Source organism: Sorex fumeus, unplaced genomic scaffold (assembly GCF_029834395.1).
Source record: "Sorex fumeus unplaced genomic scaffold, SorFum_2.1 ptg000030l, whole genome shotgun sequence".
In the NCBI taxonomy this organism is placed as follows: Eukaryota; Metazoa; Chordata; class Mammalia; order Eulipotyphla; family Soricidae; genus Sorex; species Sorex fumeus.
The window spans coordinates 12,432,041-12,447,196 of record NW_026606087.1 but is presented as its reverse complement, the minus strand read 5'-3'; the positions used below and the strand labels follow the sequence as shown (position 1 = coordinate 12,447,196).

At 46.1% G+C, this 15,156-nt stretch overlaps 1 protein-coding gene across 1 annotated transcript in view; it reads right to left on the bottom strand.

The window, feature by feature from the left end:
* TRIM3 (tripartite motif containing 3) overlaps positions 1-15,156 on the bottom strand; it is a 32,101-nt gene that overhangs the window by 14,138 nt on the left and 2,807 nt on the right. Inside the window, exon 2 of the mRNA XM_056116018.1 lies at positions 8,204-8,368. Coding sequence (XP_055971993.1) covers positions 8,204-8,334 — 131 coding nt within the window. The 5' untranslated portion in view covers positions 8,335-8,368. The remainder of the gene's footprint in view (positions 1-8,203; positions 8,369-15,156) is intronic.

Genomic DNA, 15,156 nt, shown 5'->3' with positions numbered 1-15,156 from the left:
TATTTTTTTTTTTTCTTTTTGGGTCACACCTGGCCATGCTCAGGAGTTACTCTTGGTTCTGCACTCAGGAATTACTCCTAGAGGTATTCGGGGGAATGATATGGGATAATAAGAATAGAACCTGGGGTCAGCCACGCATAAGGCCCTACCTGCTGTACTATCGTTCCAGCCCAACTTTTAATTTTTGGGGGGTGCACAGGGGTGGTAGTTGAGACCATACCCAACAGTGCTTAGAGCTTACTCTTCACTCTGTGCTTGGGGATCTCATTCTAGTAATGCTTAAACAACCACATGTGGTGCTGAAGATCAAACCTGGACTGGCTGCATGCAAGGCAAGCCACTGTTTTCTCAGTCTCAAGTGACTTGACATTTATGAGCCAAGGATCCTTTGTAGAATGGAAACATTACAGGTGGCAAACAGGGTGTTGGAGGCCTCGATGAAGAGTGCTTACATCCCTAATTCATAAAAGCACTCTATCTTGTAGGCAACTGGTATTATCATTAATATGAAGAATACGATAAAGATAGTGAATAAAGGTGGAGTGGGTGGCCAGAAAAGGCTTCAGAGGAGGTGATGCCAGCTAACTCTTCATGAATCAATGTTAATAAGAAAGTGCAGGCATGCAGAGGAGAAACACAGCCCCATCTGCAAGGAAGAAGGATTTTCCAGATACAGAAGGCAACTAGAAACAGCACGAGGTGGCCAAGGAGTTAAAAATAATCCAATATGACTTAAGACAAAGTTACAAGGCAAGGGTTTAGGGTAGCAGGAGTCTGAAAAGAGATGCAGGAACCCCATCAAGGAGCTAGAAGGTATCTCCACAGTCACGGGGAGCAGTGGAAGTATGGTACATCCAAGTTTACATCTTATCAAACTCCTCTGAACTGCCTCTGCATTAGGACATAAGGAGACAGAAGACGAGTGCTGTGTTTGCAGAGACCAGGGCAGATAAGACACATTCTGGAGCCAGGCAGGTTTGTTGGAAGAGAACAGGGGTTGCATCATCATTGTCATTATCCAGTTACCATTTTGTAAGCAGTGTTTGTCAGGTGGTATACTTTGCATTTTTATGTTAACATATTTGGAAATAAAAAGGGTTCAAGGTTTGTTTAGTTAGGGGACACTGGAATCTAGATTCAAATCCAAGGCAAAACATGTGCTGAGCCAAGATACACTTTCTAATAGTCAAGGCAAGAAGTGGGGAAGTCCTAAATTTAGGCAATATCAATATGAACTGAAATGGAACAGATTTGCTTTGTTCTGTTTGGGGGCCATAACCAATGGTGCAATGGGAATCATGCAGAGCTGGGGCTTGAACCTAGACCTCCTTCATGCAAAGTAAGTGCTCAGCCTATTGAGCTATCTCTCCAGTCCAAGGAGGACAGATTAAGAAGTATTTATGAAGCAGAGTTGGTCGGAATGTCTTCTGATTAAATATATGGAATGTGAGCTGGGTTAATGCCAGATTCCTAGCTTAGATGATGACATGGAGAACAGTGACATTAAGATGAGAAACACAGAAAAAGGAATGGTTAGGGGCCAGAATGATAGTTTGAGTACTGGTAGTACTACTGTTAGTACTGGTAGGATGCTTGCTCTGCATGTGACTAATCTGAGTTGGATTCCCAGCAACCCAGATGGTCATCCAAGCACTGCCAGGAATAATTCCTGAGTGCAAAGCCAGGATTGAACCCTGAGTACCACTGGATGTGGCGCCCAATCAAACAAACAAATGAAAAAGGAATGATTATAGGGAAGTACAGACTTCACTGATTTTACTGTAACTGTGGGGTCACCAGGTAGTAATGACTAACTGACAGTTGGGGAGAAGGAAGACTAGACAACACAACCAGGCAAGAAGATCTACACATTACCCCAGATGGAGCAGGTGCAATCTCCCTGCCTACTCCAGATGGAATCCCAGTGACCAAGAGCTTCCACAGACAAGGCCCAGGTATGCGGGTTCAGGACTAAATCTCCAGGCCACATGGTGGCAGAGGACCCAGGTTGTCCCTCCCTGGGTCACCACCCACCCAGAAGACACTCCCACAATTTGCCTCTAGATGTCATCTTAGTGCACCAACAGTCCGGTCCCAGAGACTCCCAGCTGAATCCCAAAGTGGATTAGTGCCATACAGAGATATCTCTGGAATCCAGCCATTTACAATCTAGAAATTTACATTTACAATTGCGGCTGTGATAACTCTCGTGATATTAGAAATGAGCTATAGAAAATATATTATCTAGCGTCTGCCCCTGGCAGGTAGGCTTGAATGGTGGTGGGAAAATTCTCACCATGCCCAATTCAATGAGCTTAATCAATGACTGAACAAATAGCAGTACTCCTACATTAATAACACTGTAGCACTGTCCTCCCATTGTTCATCGATTTGCTCGAACGGGCACCAGTAACGTCTCACAACAGTTGTGAGACTTGTTACTCTTTTTTTCTTCTTGGCAGATCGAATACACCACAGGGAGCTTGCCAAGCTTTGCCGTGGCGGGCCAGATACTCTTGGTACCTTGCTGGGCTCTCCAAGAGGGGCGGAGGAATCGAATCCAGGTCGACCACATGCAAGGTAAACGCCATTACCTGCTGTGCTATCGCTCCAGCCCCTTACATTAATTAAAAAAAAAAAAAGAAGATTTACACATTAAGGGAATAGTAGAGCACCCCCGCCAAAAAAAAAAAAATGAGTAAAGAGGAAAGCAAAGAGGAAAAGGCAAAGTGGCAGGAGAGACCATGGCAGGGCAGCCAAGTGAGTAGTGCCATTCCAGAAGGAGGAACTGAATAGTGAGCTGTGTCAAAACAGCTTAGGAGTCAGGGACCATAACGACTGAGAGATGCCCACTGAACCTGGCAAATGCGAAAGTATTTCACAAGGAATATAGAGTGAATGGGGGCTGTGGAAACTGGAGTGCCTGACTGCTGATAAGTTGAAAGTGAATGTGAGTTGGAAGTTTGAATGAGATGAGAGCTGAAGGATTAGGTAGCAGCTGGGTTGAGGGGGTGGGCAGGGGACAGCAGCGAGCTCCTGTCTGTTCATGATGGAGCCTTGAGTATGTTTAGAAACTGAGGGGGCAGCAGAAAGGTGGATGCGACCAGAAGGACAGAACCAAACCTCAGCACTGGAAGACTGGCTCAGGGTGACCTGAAAAGAAAAAGCACATGACATTCTCTCCAGGCAAGGGAAGAGAGGGGTGAATGGATAGGGACCTAGGGAGTCAAGTTAGAGGGTGCCCCTTGCCTTGGGCAAGATCAGCAGCTGAGCTGGAGAGGGATCAGGAGGTCAGTAAGGGCTGAGATTAGTCATTGAGGGGGGGGTGGGGGAGGAAGTTTACTACAACAGGCTGCGGGCAGTTGGGTTTGGAAACCACAGATTTGTAGAGGGGGGAAATCATCTGCATTGTGCAAAAATCCCATATCCTCATTATCTTCTCTTCATGTTCTGTACACCTCTTGGTCTGAATGAATTCACTTTGAATTATTTAACAAACACAATGTGCCAGGCACGATTCTAAGTGCTTCACAAATATTAACTTATTTCACTGTGACCTAGTTTTCCCTACAGTCCTTTTAAGTAGAGAATGATTTTTTTCTTTTCTTTCTTTCTTTTTTTTTTTTGGCCTCATACTCCACATTCCCTAAGGCTAGAAGTCGGGGTCAAGTCCTTCTTGTTCCCAACTGGAACATTTCTATTCTTCAGCAACTTGGAAGCTCATACCTTTGCTCTTCACACCCTCCCCACTCCCCCTGATAACTGCTGACCAGATGGTTGCTTCTCTGAATGGCTGCTTCCTCATTCAACCAAAGTCTCCTCTGGTTCATTCTCTTCTTCTGTTACTGCCATGCACAAATCCACTCTCCTGCTATCCACTTTGTGGCTCTCCATCCACAAGGTGACCAATCTACCACTGCAATTTTGCAGTTCCCTGACTTTATTCCTGGTGATCTTTTCTGTGACTTCCTCTCGGCTGTCCGCTGCAATGTTCCCCACCACCTACCGTCTCATCACTCATCACTGCAGCAGCTCTGAATTTTGCATTTCAGCCTTTCCTCTGTATCTCCCTGCAGCTCTCCCCAGCTCTGTGCATCTGCCACTTCCCTGCCTTGAAAGGCATCAAGACCTCCCTCCTGTTTGTTGCATATACCTAGCTCACAGTTGCTTCCCAAATTGTTTCCTTTTTTTCAATTCTTATTCCTTTGCGATCCATTCCCCACAGCACAGCCAGAGTAAACTTTTTAAACATCTAAATCATAACATATTACTTCCCTGCTTGAAACAAAATTCTCCAGTATTTCCCCACTGCATTCAGGAGAGAATCCAAATTTTATTTTCCTAAATCACCCAGCTCTTCAGTGAGCTGTCTTGAAGTTCAGGTCTTACTTCATTCCACTTTCCTCCTCACTCAAACACTTCGGCTTCGTTTGGTCTCTGAACATGACCCCTGACTCTTTCCTTAAGGTTTCTGCAAGGGTTTGTCCTGTTGCTTGAACAATGTGTACCTCTCTGTCCCCTACCTCTGATTTCAGGTGAAATGTCATCTCCTCTGAGAAACCTTCCTTGATAACTCTAAATCCATCATGGGCACTAGCTGTTTCTTTCTTTCCTTTCTTCATGGGGTAAGGTTGTGGGTAGGGACTCGCTGGTGCAGGGGCAACTCCTGGCAGTGCTCAGATGACCAAGTAATACTGGGGATCCATACAATTTCAGCCATATAAATAGAAAGCACCTTAACCCCTGTACTATCTCTCTAGCCCTACTTCTTGAAAAATCTTACACAGTTGTGAATCTCCTGTTTATTTGCTTACATACTGTCGGTCACAGTTCATTAGAACACAAGTTCTCTGGGAGCAGGGAGCAAAGAATGAATGGATGAGAAGCAGTTGAGGGTGAAAGCTCTGCAGTCAAACCTGGATTCAGATCTCAGCTGTTTACTTGCTGTGGAAATTTGGAATCATTTCTTTCTGACTCTGAATCCTAGATTCTTCCTTCTTAAAATGGGGATAATGGTGGTGGGACTGGTGTTGGATACTGAGTGTAATTAATTATTGTGAACAACTTTATAAAAGGTAAAGGTAAAGGCCCTCCCGTTGTTCGTCGATTTGCTCGAGCGGGCCCAGTAACGTCTCCATTGGAGACTTTTTTGTTACTGTGTTTGACATATCGAATACTTCACAGGGAGCTTGCCAGGCTCTGCCATGCGGGCGAGATACTCTCGGTAGCTTGCCGGGTATTAAATCAAATTTTAAAAATGGGGATAATAAAGTACCCAATGTAAAGATTAAGTAAACCAGTACCTGTAAGTCATTTGGCCGGTTCCTGGCAAATACAAGAAATCAATACACAATAATTACTATTATTGTAATTTCTCAGCCACTGATCTTTTTTCTGTGATCTGAGTGGAGGAAAAGATGCAGAGATGGCCAATTACAGTTCTGAGCCAGGACTAAGCTATTTGTCACATGCATTTAGAAAAGGACATAGGCATGGGACAAGTACGGTGGCTGTTCAGGGGATCAACCATGATATCCAGTATGTTTAGGAAGGAAAACAAGCAGGAGGAGGGTAGAGTTGGTGGCTGAGGAAGAGGGGAATCCAGAGAGCTGGGTGTTGTGTGGTCACATTATTGTAGTGGGCATGGGGCGGTAGGAGATGTGATACTCGAGTCTATGAGTACAGAACTGGTATTATTCTGGGTGATGACAAGGTCCATGATAGAGAAGGAGAGAGTAGACTAAGGTGACAAAGAGCAAGGATGTCTTCAGGCAAGTACTTCCTGCCTGGTGGATAAGATACTCTTAGATACAGAGTTAAGAACCAAGAGGAGGGCCAGAGAGATAGTATAATGGGGATGGTGCTTGCCTTGCATGCAGCTTACCAGGTTGCAATCCCCAGTACCACATATGGTGCCCTGTGCGCCATCAGGAGTGATTCCTGAGCATAGTTTATCATGGCCCAAAACCAGAGAAAGAGATAGAGAGAGAACAAGGAAGAATAAATAAGTACTGAAGTCACTAAGGTTGATGGAAGAACTTGGAATTGCCAGGGAGGTCAACATGATTTCTGGCTGATGAAGTGAGAGAGCTGAATTAGAAGGATCAGGGCTGGAAGGAGAGGAGAGTACCTGAGGCAGAGCAAGGCTCAGTAAAGGCACTGGGCACAGCGAAGGCTGGTGTGGATGTCACAGTTCACAAGGAAGAGTAAAGAAACTATAATAAAAACTAAAACCAGGAACCGGAGTGATGGTACAGCAGGGCGGGCACTTGCCTTGCATGAGGCTGACCTGGGTCAGATCCCTGGCTCCACACAAGTCCCTGAGCTGCCCCAAACCCAGGAGTGATCCCTGAGTGCAGAGCCGGAGTGTGCCCTGGACACATTCAAGTATAGCCCCCAAAACAAAAATAACAACAAACAATAACAACAACAACAACAACAACAAAAACCCCTAAATATAAATAAACCAAAAGAAAAAATGGGGAATGAAGAAGACTGGAGGAGGATATTGTCAAAATGCAGAGAAGACCATGTGTAAGAAAGACACTGCCGAGGCTCTTGGTAAAGGCTAAGTTCAGGGCTGGAGTGACAATACAGTGGATAGGGCATTTGCCTTGCACATGGTTGACCCGGGTTCAATTCCCAGCATCCCACATGGCCCCCCGAGCACCGCCAGGAGTAATTCCTGAGTGCAGACCCAGGAGTAACCCCTGAGCATCACCAGGTGTGATCCAAAAAAAGGAAAAAAAAAAAAAAGCAAAGTTCATGGCAGACTGCTAGGCTTATGCCCTTTGTTACTTTTCCAGTTTCACCACTGGCCTCTTAGTCAAACTTTACTCTGGCTGCACTGGGCTTCTTTTACACTCTTACCGACTTACAGACACATTCCCTCATGCCCCAAGGTTACCTCCTATGTTTCTCTTTTTGTTCAGAAGATTTGGGGGCACTGACTTTACCTCGTTAATTCTTATTTAGTCCTGGATTGTACCTCAGGAAAGCCTTCCCTGATTATCTGAAGTATAAAAAATCCCACCCGAAGTCATAGTTCAGCCCTTTCTTTGACCACTTATTAAGGGTGTTAATATGAAATCTATAGTCTGGCTGCATGATCGATCACTATCTTTCTCCTTCACTAGACTTCCATCTCTTCAAGAGCAAGGATTATGCTTAGTTTTGCTTATCACTGCATGCCCAACACTTAGGCTGGTTCTGACACACAGAAGTTGCCCAATTAAAAAAAAAAAAGTCAAGGGGCTGGAGCAAGAGTACAATGGGTAGGGTGTTTGCCTTGCATGCAGCCAACCCAGGTTTGATTCCCAGCATCCTATATGGTCCCCCGAGCACTGCCAGGAGTGATTCCTGAGTGCAAAGTCAGGAGTAACCCCTATGCATTGCTGGGTATGACCCAAAAAGCCAAAAGAAAAAAAAAAGTCGACCAGAGGTCGTACAGCAGGAAAAGTGCTTGCTTTGCATGTGACTGACCAGGTCCAATCTCTAGTACCTCGTATAGTCCTCCAAGTCCACCAAGAGTCAATCCTGAGCCCAGAGCCCGCAGTAAGCCCTGAACATAGCAAGGTGTGGCCCAAAAACCAAAAAGAAAAAAAGTGTCATTGAATAAGTAGTGGATAGAAAGTTAGAAGCTGGGAGGAGCTGCCCTTCACTTAGCACCACAGAATGGTAATGGAGACTGGTAGAGAAGATATCTCCTTCAAGTATCCTCCTGCTGGGCACAAACTCTCTGGTGCCATAGTGGCGGGGATCCTCAGCATAGTCTGCTTTGTATGCTTGTCAAAGGCTGCCTTGGAGTTGGTTTGGTTTGATTTTTGGTTTTGAGTCACACCCTTTGATGCTCTGGGGTTACCCCTTGTGGTGCTCAGGGAACCATATGGGATGCTGGGGATTGAACCGTGTGCAAGACAAGCACAAGCCAAGTTGGTCATGTGCAACACAAGCACCCTCTCTACCTACTGTACTACCCCTTCAGTTTCTTTGGAGTTTGGAAAGAGTCAGAGAAGGTTCTCCCATTTCCAATCCAGACCCTGGCCCCGTGCTCTGTGCCTACGGGCCTCCCCCAGGTTCTTGCAACTAATCTCTTACAGGCTGGGGATCATCTGCTCCTGTGCCTGTGTGCACCTACTGTCCTCTGGTTTTTGCATGCCACACCCCACATCCTCATCCCTAGCTGATACACACACCAGCTCACCTCTCACAGAAGGTATGTAGGCAAGGTAGAACCTTGGGGCACCGGTACCGATCCAAGCAGATGCTGCACACCAGAAACTGCTTGTCCATTGGCGGGACCTCTGGGCCTGGGCTGTCATCCCTCTTCGCCATGGTGCCCACGGTGGCTCCTGCCACTTATACCAACCTGTGTTAAGAGAGATATCAGCATCAGGGAAGGAGCATTCCCTCTCCCCACCATGCCCATTACATGCAGAGGTTAGCTCCTTCTCCCTGCTGGTCTGGGCACCAGGGCTGTCCACAGGGCTAAAATGTTGGAAACCTCCAATTGAGAAGAGACAGGTGAAGGGGCTGGGCTGGCTGAGCAGGGATGAAGAGGTGGGCACTCTGAGCGTGGTGCTCCCATGAGGAGCACAGACTTGGGGTTAGATTTCCATTTCAAAATCAGCCACTTAACAAGTTTGTGACCTTGGGTAATTCATTTTGACCTCTTTGCGTATCAGTTTTCCCATCTGCTCATTTCCTAAGCAGAGAAGAATTATCCTTACCTCCACTGATTGTTTGGGGGAATGTGCAGTGGTGCGGGGAGGCCCATTTTCACCAACACACAAACCTTTCATCTCCTGTGCCTGCCCTGACCGCCCACAACCCTTCTCTCTATGTTCAGACCCACCTCTCAGTACAACTGCCCCGGATCACTGTCTTCCCACATCTGATGAGGCCTTCTGGGTTCTGCCTTCCAAATATCTTCGAACCTTTTCTCCAACCACACACTTACCACCCCCAGTTCAAGTCGCCCCAAATCTCTCCTACAATACAGCAACAGCCTTTCTCCTCTTGTACACCTTCTCATCTATTATTCCCCTTGAAATAAGAACAGATTTCTGAAACACAGATTCCATCTCTGCCTCACTCCCTCTTTAAAACCCTTCAGCAGTTCTTTCTCTGTTGTCCAAAGGATAAAGATCAAACTCCTTAAATTGTCTGCTAAGGCCTAACTTTGTCTGGCCCATACTTCCCTCTATACCACCAATCTCCTGATTCTAGGCTTAGTCACACTGGTCTGCTTTCCATTCCTAAAAAACTGCTTGTTTTGCTTTTGGGAAGTTATAGTATCTGTTCTCACTGCCTGAGATTGTCTTTCAAGCCCCCCATGTACCTAGCCAACTCTAACTTATCTTTCCTGTTTTCCTGTAAAGGTCACTTCCTCTGGACAGTCTTCCCTGATTTCCTAAAACCTGGGTTGGTCTCTCTACTTTTGTGTCCCACTATACCTTACATGTCCTCCATTCCAGCTCTTACAAGATATACTATAATTTTCTTGTTACTTCTCTGCTTTCTCCATTGTATGTAAAATCCATTTTGGGGGGATGGGGAGAGTTTGGGCCATACCTGGCACCTATTCAAGGGCTGTTCCTGGCTTTGTGTTCAGGAGTGATCCCTGCAGGGCCTGGGGGACCATATATAGTGCTGGAGATCAAAGTGGAGTCGGCCACATGCAAGGCAAGTGCCTTAACTCTTATACTCTCTTTACTATCTTTCTGACCCTGTATAAACTGAGTTCTTGAGGGAAGGAGTAATATTCTTTTCCTAGAACTTAGCACAGAACTGGGCATAAGGATAAATTTATATTTATTGAATTCATCCAACAGTTCAACAGAATTTGTTAAGTGCCTATTTTGTACAGTCACTGGGGAGAGAGTGATAAAACAAAAACAGATGGTCACTGTCCTTATGGGGAAGTGGTGACAGATACTTCAAAAGTCAATAAACAAATAAATAAAGAATTGCAAACAGGGGAGGGAAACTGCCCACAGAAGATAAGAATGCTATGAAGAAGAGAATGTTCTTGACCAGGTGATCTGGGAAGACCTCTCTGGGACCAAACCTGGCAGATATCAGGGTTTATTCCTGGCTCTGCACTCAGAGATCACTCTTGCGGGGCTTAGGGGACAATATGGAATGCTGGGGACAATCTCAGGTCAGCTGCATGCAAGCGAAGCACCCTACCCGCTCTATTATCACTCTGTCCCCAGTAGGTGACTTAAAACAGAGCTTAGGGAGATGGAAAGAAAAATGGGAGGGATAAACGTGAGGACATCAGAGTGAGAGTGGGAAATCACTTAGGATGAAGGAACACCAGGAATTAAAGTTCTTGGCCAAAAGCCTGGTTGAGAACTTTGTTTAGACCATGTGGTTAAAGCAAAGCCAATACAATGCCAGGGGCCAGTTGGGGAAGGTAGGCGGAAATGACATCACTAAGGGACTTGATGTTACGGAATTGAGTTTTTATTGGAAATTGGGAAGGAAATGATGTAATTTAGAAAAATAAAAACAAACAAGGTACTGTGGCAGCTCTGAGGATTGAAGCGGAGGGGGAGAAATGGGGAGATGTTAGTTCGGTGGTTGCTCTGGTTCTTTGGGAAATTATTTAGTTTTAGGAGAGCTGCAGGCTACAAGATAGAATAATCTGAGAAATAATCATGAGATGGAATCAAAAGGACATCATTATGGGAGATGGACCGATAGTAATCCCTGAGCACCATGGGTATGGCCCCAAACCAAACCAAACCAAACCAAACCAAACCAAACCAAAAGGACATCTTGATGGAACAGATGTGAAAAGAAAAACAGGGAGGCAGGCAATAATGACTCCAGGGAGAAGGAAAGTGCCCGTCATGGAGTCATAGAGGCAGGCAGGGTGGGGGTCAGGGGGTGGCAGGAGGGAAGCTGGGGTCATAGGTGGTGGGAAATGGACACTGGTGGGAGGGATGGGTTTTGGATCACTGTATAACTGAAACCTGATCGTGAACAGCTTTGTAACTGTATATCTCTTGGTGACTCAATTTAAAAAAAAAATTAAAATTAAAAAAAAATAATGACTCCCAGGTTTACTGGGCACATGGTGAGTAATACACAGTGAAAGTAAGGAGATGCTACTCTGAGGCATTTGGTCTTAGACATGCCAAGTCTGCGGTGCTTGTGCAATATTGGGCAAAGATGTTATGTGAAGGGCAAAATACGGGAGTTTGAGAGAAAGCAACCTGGGCTGGTTATTGGTCTGGAATTACTGGCAAACTAATAGCAAGGAGAATGGATTAAAACTCTACGACAGACAGTAGGGAAGCACAGAGGACGGGAGGGAATGTGGGACCAAGGACTCAGGGAGGAAAGACAAAAATTCAAGAAAGGAATCGAAAAGTAAGATGAAGACTGAAGACAGCCCATCAGATTTCGCTGTGGTGGAATGACTGGGGCTGAGGCCAGGTTAGAGTGCTTAAAATGACTGGAGATGAAATTAACCCAGCAGTTGCAGATGCAGATACTTCATGAGAAAAATTTGGCCATAAAGCGAGGCAGACGGTAGTCGGACTGGGGCTGGAGTGATAGCACAGCGGGTAGGGTGTTTGCCTTGTGGTCGACCTGGGTTGATTCCCAGCATCCCATATGGTCCCCTGAGCACCTCCAGGAGTGGTTCCTGAGTGCAGAGCCAGGAATGACCCCTGTGCATCGTGGGGTGTGACCCCAAAGCCAAAAAAAAAAATAGAAGAAGAAGGTAATTGGACTACTTAAAACAGAAAGTGATCAAGTGCTGGTCACCATCTGTGACCAACAGTAACCATTCCCTGTGGCCAGCTTGCCAGTGTGGTGAATATCCTACGGAAACAGTTAAGACTTGAGAGGTAAAAATGGAAACCCCAAGCACAAAAATTTGTAAGTCTATAACTGTACCTCATGGTCTTTCACTAATAAAAATTTTTAAAAAAAAAGGATAATGGATCTACTGGCACCAGTGAACGGTTGAGGTGGGTCAGAGCAGAGATAGGTTTCCCTAGAAACCTCTCCAGAGTTCCAGTCCAGAACCCTCTTCAGCTCAGAGGGGCACAGGACGGAGGGCTGGGCTGCAGACATCACGAGTCTGTGGGAGAGTGGGCCTGGCAGGGTGGGAAGGGCTGCTGGCTGAGCGCATCCTCTGCTGATGCGAGCACTGAAAGTCCGTGGTTCTCTTCTCCAGGTGTGACGGATTCTGAATCTGAGACAACACCAGGACAACAGGAGGGGGGGACAGCTTGAGAGTTGGCGTGAGAAACTGGGGGCCCGAGCCAAGCTGAAGCTTCTGCCGGGTGCCTGGGAGGGCTGCGAGGAAGAGTAGGAGGGGTCTAGCGGGCCCTGCAGGGCCGCTGGATGTCAGGCTCCACCTACCTCCAGGCCCCCGAGGCTCTCCCAGCCTGTCACATGGAGGCGGGGATTGGGCTACATCCAGCTACATCCCAAAGCTCCTCCCTCTCTTCCCCTTCCTGCTTCAGTTCCTCCACCCAGATTTATTGGGCAAGCAGCCGCAGAGGCCATACCCAGTCTGAATCACTGAGATTCCTTTCCTCTCCTAGGCTCCTACTCCCTCCTCTTCCTCCCACTGTGCCCTAGAGATCTGCCCCCACGCTGCTCTAGGCGATGGTTTAAGTGGACTGTTTATCGAGGCATACATACACTTGCAGGATCCTGCAGGCAGGGATTTCCTTCTCTTTCCTCTGGCTGCCTACTGCCTACAGCTAATCCCACCTATCGTTTATGGCTGGGTTCAGCACTCACTCAACACCTCTGCTAAACCACAGGATGCAAAGATAAATAGTGCAGCTCCTGCTCCCTCTTCATGAATCCTACAATCGAATAAATGATTGCAGTATGAGGATGAGGCCTGTGACAAGGAAGCACAGATGGCTTTAGGAGCACAGAGGTCACCGAACCTGGATCAGGGAGTGAAAGGATATCATGAAAGGAGGCAGGTTAAGGAAGTTCTGCAGAAGAACAGGCCATTCAAACTGAGTGTCGTCCAGGCTAAGTAAAAGTAATGCAGGCTGTGAAGCGTTCTGTATCAGATGAGAGTTCTGTATCAGATGAGATCGTTCTGTATCAGATGAGATCGTAGCTCCAAGGGGAGGCTCAGATCCGACATGGCTAGTAGGGATGACAAATGTCTCCTTGGCCTCACTAAAGAGTTTGGACTGTATCCTTCCCTGCTAGGGGATTATGACCTTTTGATTTTTGTTTTTGTTTGATTTGGGGGCCACACCAGGTGCTGTTCAGGGTTTATTCTTGCTCTGTGCTTCGAGTCACTCGTGGTGGTGCTCGAGAGGCCAAATGTGATGCCAGGGATTGAACCCAGGTTGATCACATGCAAGGTAAGTACCTTGCCCGCTGTTCTATTTGCAAAAGCAAAGGAAAGCTTTGGGGTGAAGAGGGCTTAAAGGCAGAGTGACAAGAGTAAATTTTTGACGACTGTATAGAAAGTAGTTTAAAGCAGTGAAAGTAGGCACTATGGACCCTCCGGGGCATGAGGATGATTCAGAGGTAATAGCTTCAGGTGCAGCTGGGGGCAAGGTGTGCTATTTGTTCCTAAAAGAAGGAATTTTAGGAATAAATAGCTTTTTCAGGGCAGTGCTGAGTGATAATTACTTTCTGGGGGAAGAAAGGGGGGGATGGTAGACCAAATAAGTCTGGGGACCACTGGATCAGAGGGATCACAACTGGAAAGTTAAGAGACTGCCATCATATGCTAGAGGAGAGTTGATGGTTGGTCCTGGCCAGAGAAGTAGGAAAGAGAAGGCTGAAAGAAGTGGTTTCTTAAAGTGGAATCCACAGAATTCATGACTGATGAATCTGATGTGACAATTAGAGGGGAAAGAAGGAATTAGAGGCAATTTCTTGTTTTGCTTTAGCTCAGGAACTCTAGAGAAGAATGTGTTTGGGCGAGAGGGTAATAAGTATTAAATTAGATGAATCTGAGTTGTCTATGAGATATTTGAGTGGAGAGGTCCAGCTGGCATTTGGGAAGATAGGTTATGCCAAGGAAAGGGGTTCGGTCTGCAGACAGGGATTTGGGAGTCACTGAGTACAGAGATAGTACTTAGAGCTGCAAAAGTGAATTGCAATATCCAGAAAGAGTGCAGGCTGAGAAAAAAAGGTAAATTGTGGTTAGGAACTTTAACATATAAGCGATTGAGCAGGACACAAAGCCTGGAAAGAAAGAGAAAAGGTTCTGGCCAGACAGACAGAAGCAGGTAAAGGAGAAATAATTAAGGCTGAGGGAAAAGAGAGAGTCAAGGGCCCCAGCTCTTCACTGTGAAATGCTGCAGAGAGGCCCAAAGTGCTAGATGCTGTCACTAACTGCAGGGAATGTGGCTCCCTGGGGCTAGTGGAGAGGAAGTCAGATCCTGGGGGTTAGGAGGAAGCTGACTGTGAACAAATGAAGACAGCCAGTGCTGACGTCTCTAGCTCCTTGACATCTGCAAAGGATGTGCTTCAAGGCTTTTCGGTTTCTCCATATTTTCGAACAGCATCTCATTTCCTCCATGACTTCCTCTTCCAACTTCACAAGATTCCAGTTTACATGATTTATGCAGCTGTGAGTGGCGGTGACCAAAGCATTGTTACAAAGTGGATGCAGGAGGTCAGCAAGGCACACTTGCTCCCTGAAATGACTCACTTCTGCTCACTAGACTACAAGAGTATTTGATCACTGGAGGCTTCAGCAAAATGACAAATGACTATAAGCTTTGGGATTTCTCTGGGACAGCTGAAACTTTAGAAGAAGTCAAGTCCTCAAAATCAAGCTTTCAATTAGACTGGTAGAGAAAGAAAGTGATGAAATTCACAGGATTGTCTCTCCCACCATTGCCAGATGGAGTAGGTGGATGAACATTCAATCAATGGATCAATCTCCCAAACAAACAAACATTCCTGGGTACATTCTTGACTAGGTCCTTCAACTGGGGACTGGAACCACCAGGCTGATCAGATGTACTCTTTGTCCTTCACAAGTTCTTAGGCTAGTATCAGAAGCAGACATGGAAATACGTAACTACGGTGTGTAGTTATAAATACTACACACTGAAATAACTAATTGTCATGATATTGACATATCTAAACTCTTATGGCAGCAAAAGGGAAGAAGTATCTAACTCAGAAGGATTAGAG